The 23,075-nt window shown below is 43.0% G+C and overlaps 1 protein-coding gene across 7 annotated transcripts in view; it reads left to right on the top strand.

Annotated features, from left to right (window-relative positions):
* Positions 1–23,075, top strand: part of myo16 (myosin XVI) — a 109,291-nt gene that overhangs the window by 75,376 nt on the left and 10,840 nt on the right. For 6 of the 7 annotated variants that reach the window (XR_003269904.1, XM_026143917.1, XM_026143919.1 and 3 more), the window contains exons 25-34: positions 1,192–1,388; positions 2,354–2,434; positions 3,384–3,589; positions 15,009–15,111; positions 15,825–15,921; positions 16,017–16,290; positions 17,805–18,187; positions 18,287–19,516; positions 21,561–21,713; positions 22,665–22,750. Coding sequence is in view for 6 of the 7 variants with exons in the window: in XM_026143917.1 (XP_025999702.1) it covers positions 1,192–1,388; positions 2,354–2,434; positions 3,384–3,589; positions 15,009–15,111; positions 15,825–15,921; positions 16,017–16,290; positions 17,805–18,187; positions 18,287–19,516; positions 21,561–21,713; positions 22,665–22,750 (2,810 nt within the window). In the remaining variant the exon portion in view is untranslated. The remainder of the gene's footprint in view (positions 1–1,191; positions 1,389–2,353; positions 2,435–3,383; positions 3,590–15,008; positions 15,112–15,824; positions 15,922–16,016; positions 16,291–17,804; positions 18,188–18,286; positions 19,517–21,560; positions 21,714–22,664; positions 22,751–23,075) is intronic. The other variant, XM_026143915.1, reaches the window with a different exon arrangement.

The following is a 23,075-nucleotide window of genomic DNA, read 5'->3' as shown; positions in this document are numbered from 1 at the left end:
CTATAAATTGCTAGTTACGCTGTTAACATTTTAAAAAGTTATTTTAATTAGTTTTTCAAAGTATAAAAGTCAAAGTGGTTAACAATCTTTATACTTTACAGCAGCACTAGAGTTATGGTTTACTTTCAGAAAGAAAAGAATGAATTTTATGCACTGCCGGTGTTCTTGTGCTACAACATGATCATCTGCTCCTGCGGCAGTCATGGCAGACTCAGGTCACTTCGAGCAAAGTGCACTGATTTCTTTGGCAGACAAGAGGCAGTTTAAATTCAAACAAGAGAGCCAATAAAAAACAAGAGTAGAGATTTAAGTGCAAACTGCCAAGTGAATGAAGTCTATCTAGACAGCTCCTGTTAATCTACCCAACCCTTGATGATGTGTCCATAAATGTGATAAAACTAAACACCCCTGCATATTTTTTTTAATATAGCGTTTGAGCTGTTTATAAAAAATGATACATTTGAATATAACCATCGTCATTGGTTATTAATTGTGTCATTGTCTTTCATTTTATACCAAAAATGAAACAAAAAAAAAAGCAATCCTGGTGTCTGTTTTGTGTCACCAACTGCTCTGATTTATATTTTTCTTTAAAATGAGTGAAAAAAACCTTTAGTTAAGAACAAAAAACTGTTTCCAGATTTTTCTTTCAAAATAGATTATTGATCGAGACAAAGCTACATGGATTATTCAGATGATCGAAGTGATTGCCATGAATAAAAAGGCAATTAGCTCGGAGCTTTTAGTATTTAAGTCCTGAAAGAAGTCTTGTTTTTTATTTGCTTAACTGCCACCATCCTTTACCACCTCTCCTTCGCTCTCTCTTTCCTTTTTTTCTGTGTCTTTCTCAGCCTTTCAGATTAGAGCCACACACCCACGTTCACACACATGTTGTTTGGCTTTCTGAATGAGCTCATTGTTGTTGCGAACCGCTCCACGTGTTATAGAGTGACATGGTCCACCCCCTCTTGTTGCCTAACTGATTGTTGTTTACATGCAGATTGATTTTATGCGTCCTCCCTGCTTACACTCCTCCACTGATATTTCTCTCTGTCCTTGTTCATTTTTCTATCTTTCTTTCTTTCTCACCTCTCCATATTCGCTTCCACCCACTTTTTCAACCAATGCTATTGCTTCTCTTACCCTTATGTTTTCCTCCCTCTCTGCATGTATGTGCTTTGTGCCCGGCAGCCAGTGAGAGTGTGTTGCTGCAGCAGCTCTTCCAGTCCAAGCTGACTCAGACTGGTTCCTTGGTGCCAGCAGCCCGGAGCTGCATAGGGCTGAGGGGGCCTAAAGCTGCCTTGTTGCTCCACAGGATACCATCAGTCTCCCTTGTCAGTGCCAGCTCAATCCCCCAACAGCCCCGGAGGTACCATGATCTTACTAAGGTACGGTACCTTGCACACAGTAGGATGAGTCCACTACTGTGGCTACACCCTACACTTGAGCCAATACACTGACATCAATTCACCTTTATAGTATTTTTAGTGCGTGACCACTAGATTTAAGTAAACTAAAATATTACATGGCCACTCCCATTTCAACTGCATATTAGAAAATAGGAATTGGTGACATGTTTACCCAGAAAGCTCTGCTGTAAAGTGACCACTAAAATCAATCGATGGAAAAACTGGGGTGGTATTTTTCAGGAACAAAAAAAGAAAAGGCTAATCTAGGCTTCTTCCCACCACACTGCTATATATAAACATCTGGGAATTAGATTTGTTTGTGCAGCCCTGCAAGAGATAAAAGCTCCGCAAGAATGTATGCACGTGCACATGAACTGGGGGCATTAGTGTGCTTATACATTTTTCTCAAAACACGAAAAAGCACACCTGAAAACGATAGTGTCCCAAGTCTCTTCGTTCAGCTGTTTTTCCCTCTTTATTTTATTTGTTTCAATGTTTTGAAAGTACAGTGTAGTGGTGCACATATGTGATTGCTGGTTGTATAACCTTCAGGAGGCCCTGTCTGCTGTTTCTGTGGCTCATTAGCCATCTAGAGCAAAGGCTTATACAAGGCCCCTTTAACCTCACTGATCTGTCCCAGCAGCCTTATACGGTAACACTAGGCAATATTGTTTTGCTGCTCGGTGTATAAGCCTGTAAATATAACAGTGAAGCACTGAACCTCTTCTTACATATGACAAATCATAACTGTGTCTGAATTCTAAATATGCTACATATTTAATCTGATTGCAAGAACCACACCAATTATCAAAGATATCAACATGGTTTTATTAAGGCTGCACAAATTTGATGATATGTGATGATAATGTTCCGTATTCATCAATGGCCCCTTCAAGAGGTTCATCTGTCTAATAAGTTCCTGTATTATCGCTTCCTGCTTCCAGATCTTGAAGAAAAAGGGCTCCAGCTCCTTCCTCCAGCGACTAGAGCGTTGTGGACCCACCACAGTGGCAGTCCAGCTAAGGGTATGATCTCGTCCCGTTACATAATTCTTCCAGTTGCAAGCGAATGAAATTTTACAGGAATAAGCAAAGGAATTTATGTCAATCTTGTGAATTACTGTGCATTTGCAACAATGCAAAACTAAGTTTAGAATTGGGTGCTGTGATTTCACAACTATATAAAGAAGCACAAATTTTCAGTTAGAGGAGAGCAGGGGAGAGCGGCTTCTTGGTGGTGACGCAAGAAGCCTAAAATGTGGTTGAGAGAAGCAGTACCTTTGGTTTGAATGAAACCAGTGTATTGCACAATCGGACTTGTGGACTTGTGGTCAACGAGTCCCTCTGGGAATGGCAGGGAAGGAGAGAGTGGGCTGAAGAATGATGCTGTACCAAGCCAAACATGAAGCCCTCCACATGAATGAATGAACAATGAACAAAAACCACTGTGTTCTGTGGGCACGTATTTGAGTGTGTGCATACGCATGTTTGGAGGGAAGACAGTTATGTGAATGCTGCTAGTGGCATCCAAAGATGAGGGGTGAGGTATTGAGCACTGAAACCTAAGGGTATGCAGTGCATAGACTGACGTTAGTTTGACGAATGGCAAAAACACAGATGTAAGTGTTTATGGGTCTATGTGACCTTGAATGGAGCATCTTTGAATTCAGGGATTGAAGAAAAGCTCTTTCTCGCGTTCTCCCTCACACACCCGTAGACAGAGCAAAGAGCTCTTTGTGCTTTTGTTTTCTCCAGAGGCAAAAACACACCCCAAAATCACACCACTTTGTCACAAACACATTGTAATTTTGCTCCAGTTTGTACAGCACACACGTCAAACATCAAATGAAGTCAGACAATCCTTCCTTCCTCTCTAAATTACTTTACATGTAAAAACAGCCACGAGGCTATTGTGATCGACTCGCTAAAAATGTGCAATTGAATGCATCTCCTCTGTGTTTTCTTTCTCTTCCAGAACACACTGTCAGAGTTGGTTAGCAAACTGCAGGCCTGCACTCCCCACTTCGTGGAGTGTGTGCGACCCAACTCTAGTTGTCAGCCAGACAATTTTGACAGCTTCCATGTGTCTACCCAGCTGCAGTACATCGGGGTGCTTGAGATGGTGCGCATGATCCGTTATGGTTACCCCGTGCGCCTGTCCTTTCCAGGCTTCCTCAGCAGGTCAGTGTTATAGCAGCGGATAAGAGTGCTGTAACTATCGAAACTTCTCCTCTTAATTTACTGTTTTGTCTCCGTATGCTGATCCACTTTATGACCACATCTTTCTTAGCTCTCAGATGCTACTTTTAGGGAAAGGTCTTAAATTTGACATATTGCACTGCTTCTTTGTCTCTCTGACTCATCTCAGTTATACCGAACCATTCCCAGCAGGTCACTGCGAAACTTCCCTTTATCTGTTACACATCCAGCAGGTGAAAGTAGACTTAAAGATTCAGAGCAAATGACTGCTAATGAATGCATGGGCATATACCCTACAGTACTGCGAGTTCACAGGCAGACCGACATATTTGAATTGAAAAGTCACTGCGACTCTTATTGTTACGAGTGCAGCGTGACCCAGAATGTCTTTTTTTAGGTATAATGGGAGACCATTGCTGCTAATGAGTACCACAGACATTTCCCATGTCAGCGTGACACACAGGCATTAACCAATTGTACGTAAGGTCATTTTGTCCTGCACTTGACGGTTATTTTTGACAGTTACTCCACATCACCTGACTTCCCTTACTATCTGCTACTACCCCTTTTTTAAAAAAACGCTTTGCCTTCATGTGTTACTCATTGTTCTTTTTTTGAGAAACAGAGAAAACAATGTGATTTTGACATTCCGTTTCTCCTCCATTTCTATGTCTCACTTCCTCAGCTTCAGTTAATTGTCTCAGTTTTTCCTGTCTTCTGATTCTGAGAACCAGTAAAATACTGAGAGGATTTACCTCTAAGTCCAACCACCTCCCCACCCCCTTTCCCTCTCTCTCTCTCATCCTCTGTTCTCTTAGCTTCTCTCTCTCTCTTTTTGAGGATAAAGGGATTAACATGAACATTCTTGGCAGATAATGAGAGACGACAAAGCTGGTCACATGACCCCCCTCAAAAGTTTCCACTACTTTGCTGTAAACATCACCCCCCCTGGACACACACACAATCCTCCTACCCACCACCTACACACACACATCTACACATATTCATACATACAAACTTGTGCAAACCAGCTCCTCACTTCCTTAACCTCAATTGAAAGAGTGGATGAATCAAAAACCTGTTCAGTATTTTCACTGCTAATGAGTTTGAAGCAACATTCTTGAAGTTGTCAAAACATAATTATGAGAAGTTAAAGAAAAGGAATGGCTGTGCCTCTTAATGTTTGGTTTTCTATTCAAAGTAACTCACTACTGTAATCACATTCAATTTCTCTGTAATGCTGTAATCTTAACACATTACTTAACAAATTCAGCTATGCCAGTTTTTTGTTACACATGTTGCAAGTTCTTCAATTATCTGCACACCGCACACTGAGCAGTTAGAAAGAAAAAACAAACATGCACTTTTGCACTTTCACTACATTCAGCTCAGTTTGGTTGGTGGGTTTAGTGGTTTTCTAGTGGACTAGAAAAAACACTTAACCGCTAAATGGATTTTGAAACAAGAAAAATGAAAGCAGTGAGTCAGACATCACATATTGTCCACATGATTGACGTTTGTAGATTTTACTGTACACATGAATCCATCACAGTTTTCAAATAGTGATAGGAACACTTAGATAAATATATTCCCTCAAAGTGTTTTAATGAAATCAGGAAATAGGTTTGTTGGTTTTGTGTGATACACAGAAACATGAGGCTTCAGAATTTTACAATGATCTTGTATTTTGACCTTGGGAATTTCAAACAACATTGGTTTTATTGTTTCCTGTTGCGCTATCTCTCTCTGGATTGTCTCAGGCACAGCCCAGCATATAACAGCCTGTACCTGCATAACAGCCTGCACCCCGGGTGGGGTCTTGCCTGGTATGGTAGACCCCAGCCTCCATGGATCTTGGGCTTGGAGCTTGCTCCTCTGCTGCCATGATTAGTGCCTTTCTGCTATCTTTCAGTCCAGTTTTGTCCAGCCATTGGCGAGATTTCTTGATATCAGCCATTTCTATCAGCAAGTGGTTCATGCTGTGCAGGGCCCTGTCCTTCCATTATGGTAACTCTTCTTGCTCCTCTTCTTTATCGGGTTTCTGCTACCTGAGGTATTCACTAAGCACACTATCTTTTGTGGCCATCTTCCTGATGTACTCATGGATCTTTGCTGTTTTTTTCTGGATAGTGGATTTGACACTCACTAGTCCTCTACCACGCTTAGTGGACAGTCTCAGGGTGCTGGCCTTGGAATGAAACCCTCCACGCATGGTAAGGCTTCCTTGTCTTGATGTTAGTGGCTTCTATCTTCTCCCTTGGCCACCTGATCTCAACAGGGTATCTGACAACTGGCAGTACATAGGTGTTGATTCTCCAGATCTTGTTCTTCCCATTCAGCTTAATTTCTGCAGTTATTTGGTATTTGCAGCTTTCCTAACAACATCTTCATGATTCCCATTTGCCTGTGGGATTCCCAGATACTTGTAACTTTCCTCACTGTCTGCAATGTTGCCTTCTGGTATTGCAGTTCCCTCCGTTCTGACTACCTTCCCTTTTTATTCACCATCTGACTACACTTCTCCAGTTCAAATGACATTGCAACGTCATTACTGTAGATTCTAGTGGTTTGGATCAGTGAATCAATGTTTCGTTTACTCTACTCCATGTAGAGGAGGCGCCAAATGATTCCTCAATTCTGTAGTCAGTATCCATAGCCAGTCTTGTAGCAGAACAGCAGTGGGGACAGAGCATCTCCTTGGTAAATCCTGCACTTGATGGTTGTTCATTTGGCTTAAAGTTGGCCTCTAGTGTTGTTCGCCACATCCCCATTAACTTTCAGATGAAGGCTCTTAGGGTTCTGTCGATCTTGTTGTGTGTAAATAAAATATTTATCCTTAATTTTTTGATAGGTGTTCCACAGAGTTCCTAGTTTTATCAGAATTTAAATCAAGTTCATGTATGATAGTGTGGTGGACCACTAGAGGGCTCCACTCACACCCAGTGTATAGGAAGTGTGTTCCTGTGTTTTGTGGCGCGATATGAGCAGTTGATGTTGGAGACGAATAAAGAAGGAGTGAGAACTGAGAGCTGTGTCGTTGATGCTTACCTCCACATTGGTGACCCCTGACTCGAGCATGCAACGGGCCGTAGATAACGCACACTCCGCTATGGATGCATCAGCGGCCGCCGGACCTCCGCCTCTTGTTGCAGCTACGTTCGCTGTGGCGCTGAAACTGCCGGACTTTTGGCTCCATGACCCCCCGTCATGGTTCGTACACGTGGAGGCTCAGTTCGCCCTTCGCGGCATCTCGGCTGACGACACGAAGTATCACCATGTGGTGGCCTCGCTCGACCCGCTGGCAACCCGTCGCGCGATGGCGCTCCTCCGGGACCCACCCGCCCAAGGGAAATACGCCGCCCTCAAAGAGCTGCTTCTTCGGCGCTATGCCCTCTCCGACGCCGAACGAGCCGAAGCGCTCGAGCTCATGGAGAACATGCTATCGTTGCTCGGGCCGGATGACAGTGGTTTCCTCTTCGTGCACCTCTTCCTCCGCCAACTACCGGCCGCCGTGAGAGCTGTCCTCGCGAACTCTCCGCTTCTGCCTGCGAAGGATTATCGCTCCCTGGCTGAAGAAGCGGATCGCATTCTCCTGGCTAGCCGCACTTTCGACGTTCACGCCCTGGCTACGGACACGCCGGCGGCACCTTCCACGCCTCCACCTGCCTCCCCCGGAGCATCCGCCCCCTTGCTGACGGCAGGGATTGCTACACGCCGGCACCGCGGAAAGAGCATCTGTTTCTACCATCAGCGTTTTGGCGACAGAGCGCGTCGCTGCCTGCCGCCTTGCGCTTTCACGGCCCAGGGAAACGGACCTGCCAGCGCGCCGTAGCAGCCGCGACCGCTGGCAATACAGAAAGGCTGCTCTTCATAGAGGACTCGCGCTCCGGGAGACGTTTTCTCGTGGACTCCGGCTCCCAGAAGAGCCTCCTTCCCCCTACCACTGCCGACGGACTAGCAGCGAACTGTGGGCCGCAGCTCATTGCAGCTAATGGCTCTCCCATCAAAACGTTTGGGGAAAGGTTGGTGACTGTTTGTTTTCATGGCCGGGATTTCCAGTGGAACTTTGTTGTTGCTGCTAGCTCTGTACCTATTTTGGGTGCTGATTTCCTGTGTGCTCATGGACTACTTGTCGATGTCGCTAACAGACGTTTAATCGATGCTCTCTCGTTTTCTTCGCTACCCTGTTTTACTCGGGCCGCCGAACCCCTGATTCGGGCTAATGTAGTGACCTCCGGGGATGCTTTTCAGCGTTTGCTTTTAGAGTTTCCATCGCTGTCTGTCCCTAATTTCTCTAGCACGGTAACGAAGCATGGGGTGGCGCGCCGCCTCGAAACTGTCCGTCGCTCGGGAAGAGTTTGCAGCCATGGAGCGCCTTGGCATTGTACAGCGTTCGAACAGTGCATGGGCCTCTCCGCTTCACATGGTGCCCAAATCGGACGGTCGGTGGCGGCCATGCGGAGATTTCCGCCGTTTAAATAATGCCACGGAGAATGACCGTTACCCCATCCCCCACATTCAGGATTTTTCTGCCAATCTCGCCGGAACGTCGATTTTTTTCTAAAATTGACTTGGTGCGGGGGTATCATCAGGTTCCCGTGCGCCCCGAAGACGTTCCTAAAACCGCTGTCATTACCCCCTTCGGCTTGTTCGAGTTTTTGCGCATGCTGTTTGGCCTGAAAGGTGCCGCCCAGACCTTTCAGCGGCTGATGGACTCCGTTTTGCGTGGGCTGCCGTTCGTTTTTGTTTATCTGGACGATATATTGGTGGCCAGCTGCTCAGCGAGCCAGCACGAGTCCCATCTGCGCCAGGTTTTCCAGCGTTTGGAAGCGCACGGCCTGATCATCAACCCTTCCAAGTGCCAGTTTGGGTTGCCTGTTCTGGATTTCCTCGGGCACCGCATTTCCGCTGAAGGTGTGATTCCGTTGCCCGACAGAGTCCAGGCCGTTTCGGCTTTCCCGCGTCCCACGTCGGTTAAAGCGTTGCAGGAGTTCTTGGGGATGATAAATTTTTACAACCGCTTTCTCCCCAGAGCTGCCCACCTGCTACAGCTGCTCTATGCTGCCTTAAAAGGTAAAACAGCCAAAGATCCGGTTGACTGGCTGCCTGAACGCGTCCGTGCGTTTTCCGCAGCCAAGTCTGCGCTGGCTGACGCCGCCCTGCTGGCCCACCCACTTCCGTCGGCGGAGATCGCGTTGACCTCCACAATAGGACATTTCTGAAATTATTAAAAAAAAAGCAAAATGTAGATTTGTAATGGCAATGAATGGAATGCCAAGCAGCATATAAAATAGTATCATCTGCATAAAAATGTACATTACAGTTTTGGGTGGCGGAGGGTAAATTAAAGGGGTTTAAGAATAGATCTTTGTGGGACACCTGTCCAGATGGCAAGTGGACTTGAACTGAAAACCACTGGAGTCTCCTGAGATCTGTCAGAAAGACAACAATGAAAGCATTTAAGGGACTGTTCATCTAAACTGACTGAGAATTGTTTTTCTAATAAAATGATGTGATCTACTGAATTAAATGCTTTTGGTAGATATGAAAAATGCATTACTAATGATTATCAAGGGCTTCAATAGCATTACTACATGCTACAATAACATTGTAGTACACATACTGCAGCTGTTGTTGTGCTTTGTATTTAACACATGACTTTTCTGACTATAAAATGTTTTGTTTTTTCCAGATACACTTTCCATTAGGAACTCAGAATTAGACCATTTTAAGACAGGGCGTCACTTACTTGAGTCACTTGGGTCACCACCTCTATGCAGTGGGCGCACCAGTGCACCCTTCCAGATTTTGGGAACTTTGCCAAAGAATATTAAGAATATAAGTTGCAGTTGGCTTAGCACTGATGTGAAGGAGGGATGGATTTAAATTGTCCTTCGATTTGTTTAAGCTTTAAGATAGTTTACTGTAGATCTCTTTGTGTTTTCAGAGTTACGATTCCAGCTTTTGTGAGTCGTCTCTGGCATTAAAAGCAAAAGACAAAAACTGTTGAATGCCTGTGTGGCAGTTTTTTTTGTTGTTGTTGTTCATACAGTAAATGGTGTGTGTTCTGATGTGTGTGTGTTTTTGTAAATCAAAGCAATACCTGATTTAAGTGGTTGCCACTCACAAAACACCAGTCAATCCAGGCCATTTGCCATTCATCTCTCTCAGCTCCACTGGGTCCAGCGCACACAGTGCCAACCTATGATCACTGCTTGGACTGCTGATTTGGGGGTGGATTGCACTGCTGTTTTCCAGAGCTCTTTCTCACTTGATGTCTCATTCTTTCCTCACTTACTCTCTCTTCTAAACCACTGTTTGTATTTTTCCCTCATCATCACTACCTACTTTTGTCATGTCCACACAGTCATTCCAGTTTCGTACCATTTCTTTTTTTTTATTCCATCTTTTCCCTGCAATGTGTCTCTCCTTCAGAAATAATCCCAGGCTCTAGACTAATCAGAATGGCAGCCCATTAAATTACTCATTATCCTTGACTTTGCTGTAGTCTCATGAATACAAACAGAGCCATGCCTACACAGAAATACACACTGAAGCCTCGCAGGCCACTCGACTAAGTCAAAGTGGCAGCCTGAAGCAAATTACATTAGTGTCCTGGTAACCAGGGTGATTTACGATGAAATCTGTTTTACTGTTGCTTTTATTTGTCTTTTATGATACCATATGTGTTTTGTGGCCAGGTTTATTTTCTGCAAATGTGTGAGGTCAAATAGGACCATTTGAACCTTGTTTCTTCCAACCCCAGCCCTCGATGTGTGTTGTTCTTATCATTTATCCAAAATTGGATGTGAAAGATTTATAAGTATTTACAGAGCGAGGTACAAATGCAGTCCACAAGAATAAAAGTCATTTTTAAATATGATTTTTTTCCAAGTACATCTTCATTACCTTCCACTGATAGATAAAAATACAAATTTCTTGGTAGTACATAGAAAGTAATGTCGGCAGATATTATTGACTAAATGTTGCCACCATGAAATATGTCTAAGGAGCAGCTTCAGAAAGGAAGTAAGAGTTTAAATTACAAATGCACTGTCATTACCACCTTTGTGATGCTCAGTCAACGAGGTCAGTGACAGCCCTCTGGTCACAGTGAACCACGTTAGCGCAGTGTAACCCTCCATTTAAGCTTTTTTAAAAGGGTTATTTCACTTCTTTGACTCCACATGAAGCCCCCTTAGGTCTTGTTAAAGCAGGGACCATCGACGGTTTTCATATCCTCGTTGGAGAGGTCATGGATTTACAGAGTTCCTTTGTATTTTATGGGCCCACAGGGACAGTGTGTGCTGTCTGCAGAACTGGTATTACCATACAGAGAGAGGGTTAGGGAGAGTTCAGACATAGCCCTCTTCTGTAAATCAAACACATCCCATATCCATATACACTCGCATACTCGCTATTGACAGCGCAAGTGGTTTATGTTTCCAGCCATCTGCTTGTTATATATGTCTCGTCAGCAGAGTGGCATCATCAGCTAGTAATGTTTCCCATTGAGAACAGAAAAGACAGACTAGTGTACTGATAACAGATTTTTAATAAAAACAAATGTTCAAAAACCAGTGTCTGAAATAGTGTGTAAAGGAAGCTTTACTTACAGCATTTATGGAAAAAATAAAGATAGAAACCAGTGACAAATTCAGCATATTAATCTTTAGCTCTTTGGCCCCTAAAAATTTAAAGTATTTTGCATAAAACATGATTCCAAAATGTACATTGGAATATTTATTAGACGTATTATGTAAAATATAAAGTTTAATTATAAGATGTAATGATAATTGTAGTGTACATGGACACTTTTTTCCTGCCAAATATTGATTTTTTTTAGCATTCTTATACTGTGTTTCTGTGACTGTCATGCCTTACTTCATACACTATTAGATTACTGACTCACTGTTATATATTATTATATTAATATAATATATTAAAATATATATTATAAGGTATATTACAATATATACTTTATATTGTATAAGTGACTGTGTTATTGCTGCTTGGGTGCTGTGCAAAAGCCTATAGCCATATCTTTAAGCAGTGTTGATACAGTCACTATTGTACCTCTGTCCTGACCTCCTCCATACATATTGATAATGACTAGAGATGGCACGATACCACTTTATTATGTCCGATACCGATATCATAAATTTGGATATCTGCCGATACCGATATGAATCCGATATAGTGTTTTTTAATCAATAAAACTGTTTTTTTTATATATTGCAAGTTCATACTCAAGTTTAAATAAACAACAACACTAAAGCTATTCTGTTATACCTGTATGTTAAAAAAAAAAAAAATACACTGCACCCAAAATATTTCATAGTTCAGCAATACTGATCAATCTAATAAACTTAAACCTACTCAATTCTTCCTATTCTGGTATTTTAAAGAGCACTTAGCAGAAATATTAAGCAATCTAACTAATAGGGTTGCAAACTCCCAGCAAAAAAAATAGGGAACCACCCCCCACCCTCCACCTCATGATGCTTAATCGACGTAATCAACTTTAATTTGATGCAGTGTGGGGGGAAAAATGCACAGAAAGCCATTATTTTTCAAGAATAATTAAATAGATTCAACATCTTTCTTCAACAGAACTGCAGACTGCACAGATGGTACCTTCCCAAAGGAAAAAGTACTATAGCTTACTAGGGTATATTAGACTTAATAGTTACTATATACAGTAATTGACTTCTATATATTTTACATAAGATTAAAACTTTGGGTGTAAGATTCAGATAATTATTTATTAAAAGCTCAACATTTTAAATGAGAATAAGAAAGAAAAGTATGTCTTTGTGCCCCCCCCCCCCTTTTCCCTGTTCATGCCCTATCGGCCCCCCTGCATAACTTTGCTAGCTCTGCCCCTGCACAGTTACCAGCTGTCAGCTACGTAGAAAAATCTCCTGGTGTAGAAAGTAATATTAAATAAATTCTAACAACAGCTTATCAAGCTTAAACGTGCTGCTGTTATTCAGCCACTGGTTTCCTCTTTCTGGCGCGAAGTGGGCCAAAAACAAACAAGGGAGACAGACTAGCGACAGAAAAGCCGATCAGCTGATCATTAATCAGTTTCATGATTGAAGTAGCAGCAAAAAGAGGCAGTCGCTCCATATATCGGTTGTTAAGCTTAACGTGGGAATGCTTTACAAACATTCAGAGATGAACTTACACACTTGCTTTACTTCTCTCTGGGATCACTTCCTCGGAGATGAAATGCCGGTTTGGTAGCGAGGCTCCAAATACACACAGTTACGCCATGTCGCAAGTTTTGTGAGGTGCTTTTTTGATATTTAACGGATCGGATTACATTTTTTATTTCTCTCCGATATCCGATCCAGTAATTTACGTCAGTATCGGACCGATACCGATACTAAATATCGGATCGGTCCATCTCTAATAATGACTTGAACCCATAACTCCATAGGATCTGTTTTACACTGATTTCGAGTCCAGTTCTTGTGTAATTTGGCAAACCTTAGCCTTTTCTCCCTGCTTTCCTTCCTTAGAACTGGCTTTTTAACAGCGACCCTTCAGCTGAGACTATTTCTGATGAGGCTTCAGTGAACAGTAGATGGATAAACTGAAGGCTCACGTACAGCTGTCTGGTCCTGTATCGGGCCTTTGCTGGATTTATTTTATCCTATTTCTTCATGATTTTACGATACTGTTCATCTGCTGCAGATAGTTTTTTTTTTTTAGGATTTTTTTCCTCCACTTGTTCAATTTCCTCAATACGGGCTAATAGCTTTTCTGGAATCACCTTGTTTGTGCCAAAATACTATTTCATGTTTGTCAAAGTATGTTTTTTGGGGGCATTTTTCACAGATTGAACTAAAGAAAAGGGAACAAATATGTGCTTTTACAACAGGTTGTAGTAACAAAGTGCCTGAAGATAGCTGTCTTTTATATGTTGACACAAAATTAGTTAACCCCTCGAGTTAGATTCCTTTTTATGTTTGGATGATTCATAGGCCAGTGTTAATGGGCTTAAAAAACAAACAAACAAAATATTCCTTTGAAAATGGTCAACTGCTAGACTAAAAATCTGGTAAAAATGAGTCAATGTCAAAGGAAAACTTTGAAAGACCCCTAAAAAGCCTGGAGATCTAAAGAACTTTAAAACATAGGAAGTATTTTATAGTGTATTTTATACTCGTGAAAAAACTGTGTTTTTGTTGAACAATACAACAATGAAAAATCACATAATGGTGTTAATTTGTAAGAAAGTTTAAAAAACACCTGAATTAAATATACTGTATTTGAGCAAAATCTGTTACATAGATAACAACCGTGAGTACTTGCTCGAGAACAGTTAAAAAATTTGAGGAAAGTCTGACTCCTTGGAAAGAAATGACTCAAGACTTTTGCACAGTAATGTTAGTCAAGTCAGAATTTCTGCACAGAATAAGCCTATTGTATTTACTGTATGCACCTCATGACATGACATACTTTCAGTTATATATTCTGTTAATGACACGTGCACCTTGTCCCGTAGTTTTATAAATATTGGGATGAGCTTTGTGAACCAGTTGTCCGTCACAGATGGTAATGCTGTAAGCTGTCGAAGATAAACAGCGCAGTTAGAATATTTACAGCTCATTCACATTGGTATGGCATCGGGGTGCGGTCCCCCAGTGTATAACAATCAGCTGTGTATATATAGATAAATACTTAATTCACAGGAAAAATTGCTTCTTTAATTTTTAATTCTGTATTTTTTTTTTTTCAGTTAAAGAGCTGGAAGCACTTCCTATTGTACAAAACAGTCTTTCCTCAATGAGAGTGCAGACTGCAAGCCTAAGTTTCTCTGCAGGGAATAAGGAAAAGTCAAACTGAATTCCCATTAAGCTGAAGGCTTTACTATAGGTTTAAGCTGAACCAATCACAGCAAGAAAAATCTTCATACCTTATTGAGTACATTTGTTGTACACTTATATTCACACCAACAAAGCATACGGTTGTCTTTAGGGATGTTGTGTTTTCAGTTCAGTCACATTTTTCTATGTGGTCAGTTTATTTCCTCCATAATTCATAATCATTCTTTCTTCTGTGTGTATTCAGAATTCAGAATATATAAAAACGTCTACTCTTATTACACATTAACAGTTATATTCACTTTTCTTACTTTCTGCTTCTCTCCACACCACCCAGTGCATAAACAAACCACTGACTCCATCCAGCTGACCATTCATAACAACGGTTGCCATGGACACTGCCAATAGGAACAGATGCTGTTTGGCTTGTCTTCTGAATGACCCTAATGACCCTTGAACCCATTGTTTCCAAAATAGGCTGCCTCCATGTCTTGTCTGGGTTTTTAGGTTCAGCGTGTTTATCCCTGGAGCTCTGATGTTTTGTGTTTTTCTTTGTCGTGTTACAGATATAAAGACCTTGTTGTCCCAACACTGGGAGACAAGAAGAAACTGTCTCCGGAGGAAAAATGTCGCTCAGTTCTGCAACAATCAAAACTCCAGGGATGGCAGGTGTGTTTGTGTCCAGTGTCCTTTTCTGTCTCCATCAATAATGAAAAATTTGCCAAATGACTTAATCCCTGACCCTCTGTTTCAAAGATCCCATGGAATCCTGACAACTTGTTCCAGCTGTCCCACCTCATCAGAATTCGACACACACACACACACGCACGCACACAGCAGCACGGACCCCTCCAACCCCCCTCTCTCCTGTCTGCTAGACTGCTGTTGTGTCTGAGCGTGTGACCCCACAGGTCACACATGCATACACACTCCTCCACAATAGCCCGCAGATACTTTTGATAAAACCCTGCCTTACTCACTCACTCAGTCACTCACACACAAACACACGCACATTACTCCTACAAGTAGCTTGTGCTGGAATGAATAGGGGCTATCTGTGCAAGTATGTCACCCTCACAATTCCTTGCACCTGGTATAGCGTGACCTCTGTCACCTCTCAAAAGCTCTCTATGTCCAGGAAGTGAATGCATTATCAGCATGCAAACCCACACCCTATCCACACTCCACACCCACTGATTATCATAAATTACTGCTACATCACCGGTCTCCCATCGCTCAACTAGCAGGTCACACTCTTCTGAGATTTCCAAAAGAAAACAGCTTCACAGGGTCCTCTAAGTGCTCCTTTTAGCTGATGAAAAAAAAAAAATAGATATATATGTGTATGTTTTATTAGATTTCTTGTTTCGTTGTCTGTGTAGATGGGCAGCAGTAAAGTGTTTCTGAGATACTGGCAGGCAGACCAGCTCAACGACCGCTGCCACCAGCTACATAAAAAGATCATCACCTGTCAGAAAGGTAATACTCAATACAACAATATCGTCTACCACCATCTTCTTTTCGAGCCATGACACCTGTGATGACTGTGTCTTCATCTCCACCCAATGTCTCAGTTGTTCGCGGCTGGCTAGCCAGGCAGCGGGTCAATCGCAGGTTATCGTTACAACACAAAGAGGAGTGCGGTGTGCAGCACTTCCTGCAGGGGGCAGAAGACATGGGACTGCGAACCTACGACCAGCTGGTTATCCAAAATGCCTCCGACATTGCAAGAGAAAACGACCGCCTGCGCTGCCATGGCAATAGCCTGCTCAACACCCTTGGCAGTAGTCCACCCCTTGGCGAAAGACCAGAGCCGGTGGGGAAGGAGGAAGATCAGCCAATCAGGAGGTAAATGAGCAGACACTAATACAGCGTACGCCCTTTTATTTAGATCAGAAAGCAAATATTTTGCTTGATCAAGGATAGAGTTCCGCTATTCTCCTGGTTAGAACTAATTTAAAATATGGATATTTCTTTTTTCATTTTCTCAGTGCACATCTTCGTAACCTTTAGCCATTTTCTGACATTTTATAGTCACTGCGATCAATCAAGACCATATTCTCACTAAGACAGAGCTTTCATTACTCACTATAATGTGATTCATATTATGAGGCACTGACCTCGTAGTAACTGTAGCGTCATTTAGCCCAGAGAAAAACAAACGTAGTCATTTACAGGATTTATGACTGTGTGAAGGAATCATTTGCCTTCATAATTGTGTGTGTTTATTCATCTGCGTGCTTGTGTGTGGCCATGCCAGCACAGCATGTGCTTTCTGATTAATGATGTCACTGTATACCTGTGTGCTGCAGACTTTTAATTGTGAGGTTCATGATGGATAGTCAGATAATGACTCGCGCTATCAGATTGTTTTCGTATTGTGTTGCTCCTATGGAATACAATCCTTATCTCCACCTCACCTCATTCTAATATACCAGTATATTACACTTGGAGGAAATTAAATAACTCTCTTGGAAAAAGTGTAAAAAAGCAATAAAAAGCTTTTTAGAGGTGGCGCTAAATGAAGGGCCTTCATAATAACTCAAGTGTGATTGGTATTTCAGCACTATTAAAGTCGTAAGTACGTACAGGTACTATATTCTTATGCTTTCTGCAGTATGCTTCATAAATATGTGCATTATTTCTATAAGTTCTTTTTTGCCTGCAGAGAAAGCAGTGCTATATCATTTCTATTGATTACTGCTGTTGTTGGAGGAAAAATACTTTTATTTCATTTTGATAAATACTGGTGGCTAAAATCCTGACAGGACAAAACATTTTGACAAAATAGCAAATTGTTCTACATTTATTTAGGTTTGAGTTGTTGTCACACATGCCTAAAAAAAGCACATTTCAATGTGCTTTTTAAACGTGAAAGGAGACCAGAGATCACAAATAATATAAGACACATGTTTTCTATAAACTCTGTGTCCTTGAGCATGTAACAGCTGATAACAGGTTTCACCTTTGTCCTGTAGAGGAGATAAAAATGTACTTACATCTACACATTCTCCCAGATTCCCCTACTGTAATCTCACTGCAGATTTTCAAAATGCCTCTCCTGAGTACCTCCACAAATGCTCACCCCCCACCTCTCACCCCCGACCGCATGCCTGCCTGCAATCAGGAAACTAACAGATGGCTCACCCAGATTAGCCAAGGAAATATCAAACTGGATGATATCAAATTACAGCAAGGACATTAGGTTTAATCTCTTTGGTTGTTTCCTCCTTTTGCCCAATTTATCTTAAACCTCTGAAGTGACATTTGAGGCAAGCGTATATTGAGTTTGATTAATTATAAAGTAAACTCACTCGTCGCCTTTTAAACATAAATTCATTGTTCCTTATTTCCATTTGTAGAGTGGCAGAGAAAAGCACGAAAGTGCATGAAGGCCCTGCCAACGGCGGAAGTCGAGTCATTCGCCACTTTCGCTCCAGCTCGGTACCCACCCCGCTCGCCATTGAGAACATGGTCCATTCGTCTGCCAATCCACCCATCAAACCAGCCTTGCAGCAAGTTGTCCATATCAATGAGGACGGAGCAGGCGGGGGAGGTCTTTCCTCTCCTCGTAAGCAACCTCCTCCTAAACCAAAGAGGGACCCCAATACTCGTCTGAGTGCATCTTATGAAGCAGTTAGTGCAGGCCTGACGATGGCCGCCAAAGAGTGCTCCACTCCAGAGGGCTACGCTTCACCAGCTGGAAGCCCTCCTAAATCCCAGCTATCCCCCACAGACCCAGCAGGTAAATAATTTCTACTGGACTGTCAAAGATATAACAGATGGCGGTGCCTCATTGCTGTTACATATTGATTTAGCTTTCTTTGTTTTGTTTCTTCCTTAGCCTTGTCCAAACCCCGTCCCCATAGTGATGACTACACAACTATGAGAAAGGTACCACCCCCGAAACCCAAGCGCAGCCCCAACACTAAGCTGACTGGCTCATATGAGGAGATTAATGCTGTAGCACCCCAGCTCCATCAGCTACGCCCAGCTGATGTAAAGTTGGCCCTGCTTTCACGTGGCGGGGGATTTGGAGGCTTGATGCAGAGAGCAGCCTCCATAGATGCTCCACAAGGGGTTGCACTAAGTCTGTTCAAGGGCCAAGATGAAGAAGACATTTACATAGAGATGTTGGGATCCCAGCAGCGGGCACGAAGCCTCCAGGAGCCGCCTGATAGCCCAGAGCAAGCCGACTCGGAAGCTGTCTACGAGGAGATGAAGTATTACCCTTCTGAAGATGGTGGAGCTGCTGCCTCTGTCACCAAACCAGCCAAATTGGAGGCTCTAGGACTCAACTTATTAGGATTGGGGACATCCCCTCCTCAGAGTGCAGAGACTAAACGACTGGCATTGGGGGTGACTGCTGCTTTGGACATTGCTCACTCACATAGCACATCAAACAGTGGAGCTCCCAAAAGCCAGCATGGAAAAGATGGCAGCTGTGACATTCCTGCACCTTTTCCCAACTTGCTTCCCCACCGCCCTCCACTCCTTGTATTTCCGCCCTCCCCTGTCACCTGTTCTCCTGCTTCTGATGAGTCACCCCTAACCCCCCTAGAAGTAAAAAAGCTGCCGGTGTTTGAGACAAACCTCAATTATGCCACTGGGCCAGACAGCCCCCTGTCCCCACAGTACGCCCGCCAGAGGGCTGATTCCTCCCCAAGCCTCACTGTTCTAATGCCAGAGAAGAAGTCCACACCTCCACTCACTCCTCCACCTCCTCCTCCTAGTGCCCCACCTCCACCCTATAGACCTCCTTCACACTTCCCCTTCCCACCTGAGGCCAACTTCCTGGCTCTGACACGAGCAGCATCTGTCACCGGGAGCTCAGATTCCTCCAAAACGTCCTCACAAAGAACAGGCGGGGAGCCGCTGGGGAAGCCTCCTCCCTATTCCCCTGTGAAGGTGTCTCGTCCTGAGCCTCGAAGAGCTCACTCGTGCTCCTCGTCTCCACTGCTATTCAACCCAGCCAACGGCAGGCCCCTGACCAGCCCCCTGGATGAACTCAGCACCCTGTTCAGCTCTGGACGTAGCCTACTGAGGAAGTCTGGCCGCAAGATGAGAGATGGAGGTCTGTCAGTAGACACACACTCCTCGTGTACATACACATTATGAAGTACATGCACTTCCCCCTTTTTCCTTTAATTATTGCATATGTATTAATTTGCTTCCCAAACCACCAATATACGAACCTTTTTGCATTTTGTAAAGAGTTTCCCATTCATTCATTGAATGCACGTGTGTTTCTTGCTGTTGTCTGCCCACAGTTGTGAGGTTATGATCAAAATCCCATCCTGACCTAGGTCAGATGATTTATTGCATGCCATCTGATTACCTTCTGTACAGCAGGAGTAGTTTTACGTGCTTAAATAGGTAATAACAATATCTTTTGTCAATAAATCTGTCACAGATTTTGTTTTGTTTTCGAGTAGTAGAGAGGTAAGATGCGCTGTTATCCAGACCTACATTTGGAAACCCCTTACATTAGATCAGATGTTGTAACCAGCAACCCCCTTTGGCCTACTTGAGGCAACCCATTTGTTACAGCCTCCTGTGTAGTGCCCTTTGGCTGCTGCAGCTGCCTTCTAATATGTTAGGTAATGAGCCAGCTTGTGTAAATCACTTAGCATCACACTGCACTGTAATTATGTTTTAGCTTTGTTATTGTGTGCTATAGCTCTGCACGTATGTAAAGTACATAGAAACTGTGTGTAGTGATGAAAAAGCTGACCTTTACAAAAGAAGAACAAACAGTATTTGTCACACATAGTGAATGAAATGAACTCCGGTCCCTTAGGTCAAAGGTTTCAAACCCAGACAGAGAGAGCGTGAAAAGTAAACTTATCACTGATATTCCACCTTGAGAAACTGTCGCACCCTACTGTCTGAGGCTCTGTTTCCTCAAAGTGTATTAGTTGTGGCTGGGTTAATAATACATGAGCAGGAGAACCAAGAGGATAGCTATGAAATATTTAACAGCTCGCTCAGGTTCTACTGAAGGGAGCGAGACTGCCTCGCAGCATTGAACAGCACGTCCTGGACTATTATTTGCATATTCGAGAATTCAGGTGAAAGCATCAGCTAGACACCATGCTAGAGGCTGATTGTGAAGCTAGCTGAGCTGTGATCAAAGCTGTTGTCTCATAGTTCTATAAATACAATAAGTTCAGTGGTCAAAAAGTTGAACTCCTTATAAGAGACGGTATGAGGGCAAGTGAACATGCTTACGCATTTGAATCACATGACATCTTGCGTCTGACCCCTCGTCAGCACCTGCAACTGTACGGGAAAAGTGCTGGCGTCATGGAAACGGTGTGTGTGACAGGGAACCAAGCACTGGTGTATTTTGAGTGGGCAAAGCAAGGCGGCCCTCTTAGATCCATGCGTAGAGAGATGCCAGTGGGCTTAACAGAACGCTCTACTTCCGTTCCCTATCGGCTGTTAAATAACTGAATGTGATACCTGACGCTGTGGGACTGCCCAGGGGTTGCAGTTGCTATCCCGGACATGAAGTGCAGAGCAGCTGACGCTCTTTTCTCCACCCGCCTTTCCTCATCTTCAGGGAATGAGAAAACCACAGGAATGCAAGGGAAAGAGGGCAGGGGGTCTTGGCAGGCTTTAGGAAATCAGAGTCATGAGACACATCATACCTCAGCAGCACCATCCAAAATTTCCAATTTCATTTAGCTTTTATTATGGTCTTTGTGCCTGAATGACTCATCTTTCATAAGCATGAACACGCGCATGGGCTCTGTCTCACTGCATGGCCTTGTGTCCCTTGTAAAAACTCACCTATCCCATGGGATAGTACAGTTTGGTAACTTTATATTTAGGCATCTTGTGACCATGGATGGACCGGGAGGCAAACATTCTCTGTGTGGGACAGCAGCTGATGAATTCTCATTCACACTGCCACACACATATGCACCCACAGTTACTTACTCATGCAGTGTGTAGCATTTGAGCCCCAAGGAGCAGCAGAAGGGAGAAAGGCAGACAGATATTATGAAATATATAAAGAGAGGGTATTCTGATGATATTATGCATGATGGATATTACCGTTTGTAACATGCACCGATATGCAGTTGCATTTCCTCTTGTTATATTCCCACCAGGATTCAATTCTAATATCAATCTGCCAGGGAGGGAAGACTGTGGCTCTGCCCCCACCTCACCATCTCTCCAGCTACAAGACAAGAACGCCAACAACCACTCTCCCCACTCACAAAGCTCTGCCCCTGTAGAGAACGGGAACCAGATCTCAAACGGTAACAGCCCAATGTTGCACATTCACACTCACAATCTTAGGAAGATATTTTTAAATAGCAATGACCCGCTATATTCTTCAAGGTTACTTTGGTAAAGCTTGGCGCGGACTTGCTAGTGGTTTTTAAGCATGGCAAAAATTGAAATCCAAAGCTGTGCACATACAGTGCCTGGATTGAATCAAATAAGTTCTCCATATTTTATGAATGTCAAGGTTACAATGTGTTTTTGACAAATTTCAAGTGTGACATTAAGGAAAACTGACATGGCACCTTCATGACATTTCAGGTGATAAGCAAAGACACACTGAGTTTTTTTGTTTTGTTTTTACAACCTCTGTTATCATATATTAAGACCCTGCCAGCTTCACCACTGTCATGTTGGTACGTAACTATGCATCTAGAGATTAATGGGTGTCAGTCTACTTATAGTTTACAGTTAGTAAAAAGTAGTTAAAATGCCATGTGGTTGTAAATAAGAAATACAGTTCCACCGGCTCTACCTGTGGAGTGACAAAGTCATACACCAGGCCAGTCTTAGCTGCAAACTCTCCTTTTAGCCATTGTAATGCCAGATCCGCACAATCACTTCAATTCATTGTGGAGTGGACTGAAATAAAAGTAGTTGCAGGCTGGGAAGATTGGTAAGTGGAGTTAGAGTTACAAATAACGAGAGGGAAATTAAATGGTATAATCAGGTGACCTGAGAAACTGAGAAGGATTTACTGGAACCAGAGAGTGGTTACTTTATTCTTAAATACCCAGAGAGTTTTGCAACCAAACCATACTCTTGCCTTAACATTTTTCTTTGCATGAAAACAGTTTCTTAGCCCTCTCTAAGATTGCTTGTGTTTGAAAAACGGTGTGTCCTTCAGACTCTACCTGCCTGTGTGTGGAAAGACTTGAGAAGACAGATATCCGTGGTTTGTGAAACGCTTCTTTTTTTGTGTTCAGGGTCGCTGGAGGATGAGAGTCACAGCAAGTCAAACTCCTCCAGCACCCCCTCTTTGCACAGACACATGGATAGTCATCATACTCAGGTAACCACAAAGACAGGCACTTAAACACACAGACACACTTTTGGTGCCTTCATCAGAAGCTATGTACAGATGGCAACAGGTGCAGTTTTTTCTTTGCAACCTTACTCCCCAACACTTTACGTAACACACGGAAGTGCATCTGACCTTGGTGTGTTTAAAACTTGTCATGGGATGCATATATGTATACAGTTAAACACACACACACAGTTAGAGCACGACTATACAGGGAGTGCAGAATTATTAGGCAAATGAGTATTTTGTCCACATCATCCTCTTCATGCATGTTGTCTTACTCCAAGCTGTATAGGCTCGAAAGCCTACTACC

This window comes from Astatotilapia calliptera, chromosome 16 (assembly GCF_900246225.1).
Source record: "Astatotilapia calliptera chromosome 16, fAstCal1.2, whole genome shotgun sequence".
In the NCBI taxonomy this organism is placed as follows: Eukaryota; Metazoa; Chordata; class Actinopteri; order Cichliformes; family Cichlidae; genus Astatotilapia; species Astatotilapia calliptera.
The sequence above is the reverse complement of the archived record's forward strand: the minus strand, read 5'-3'. Positions and strand labels throughout refer to the sequence as shown.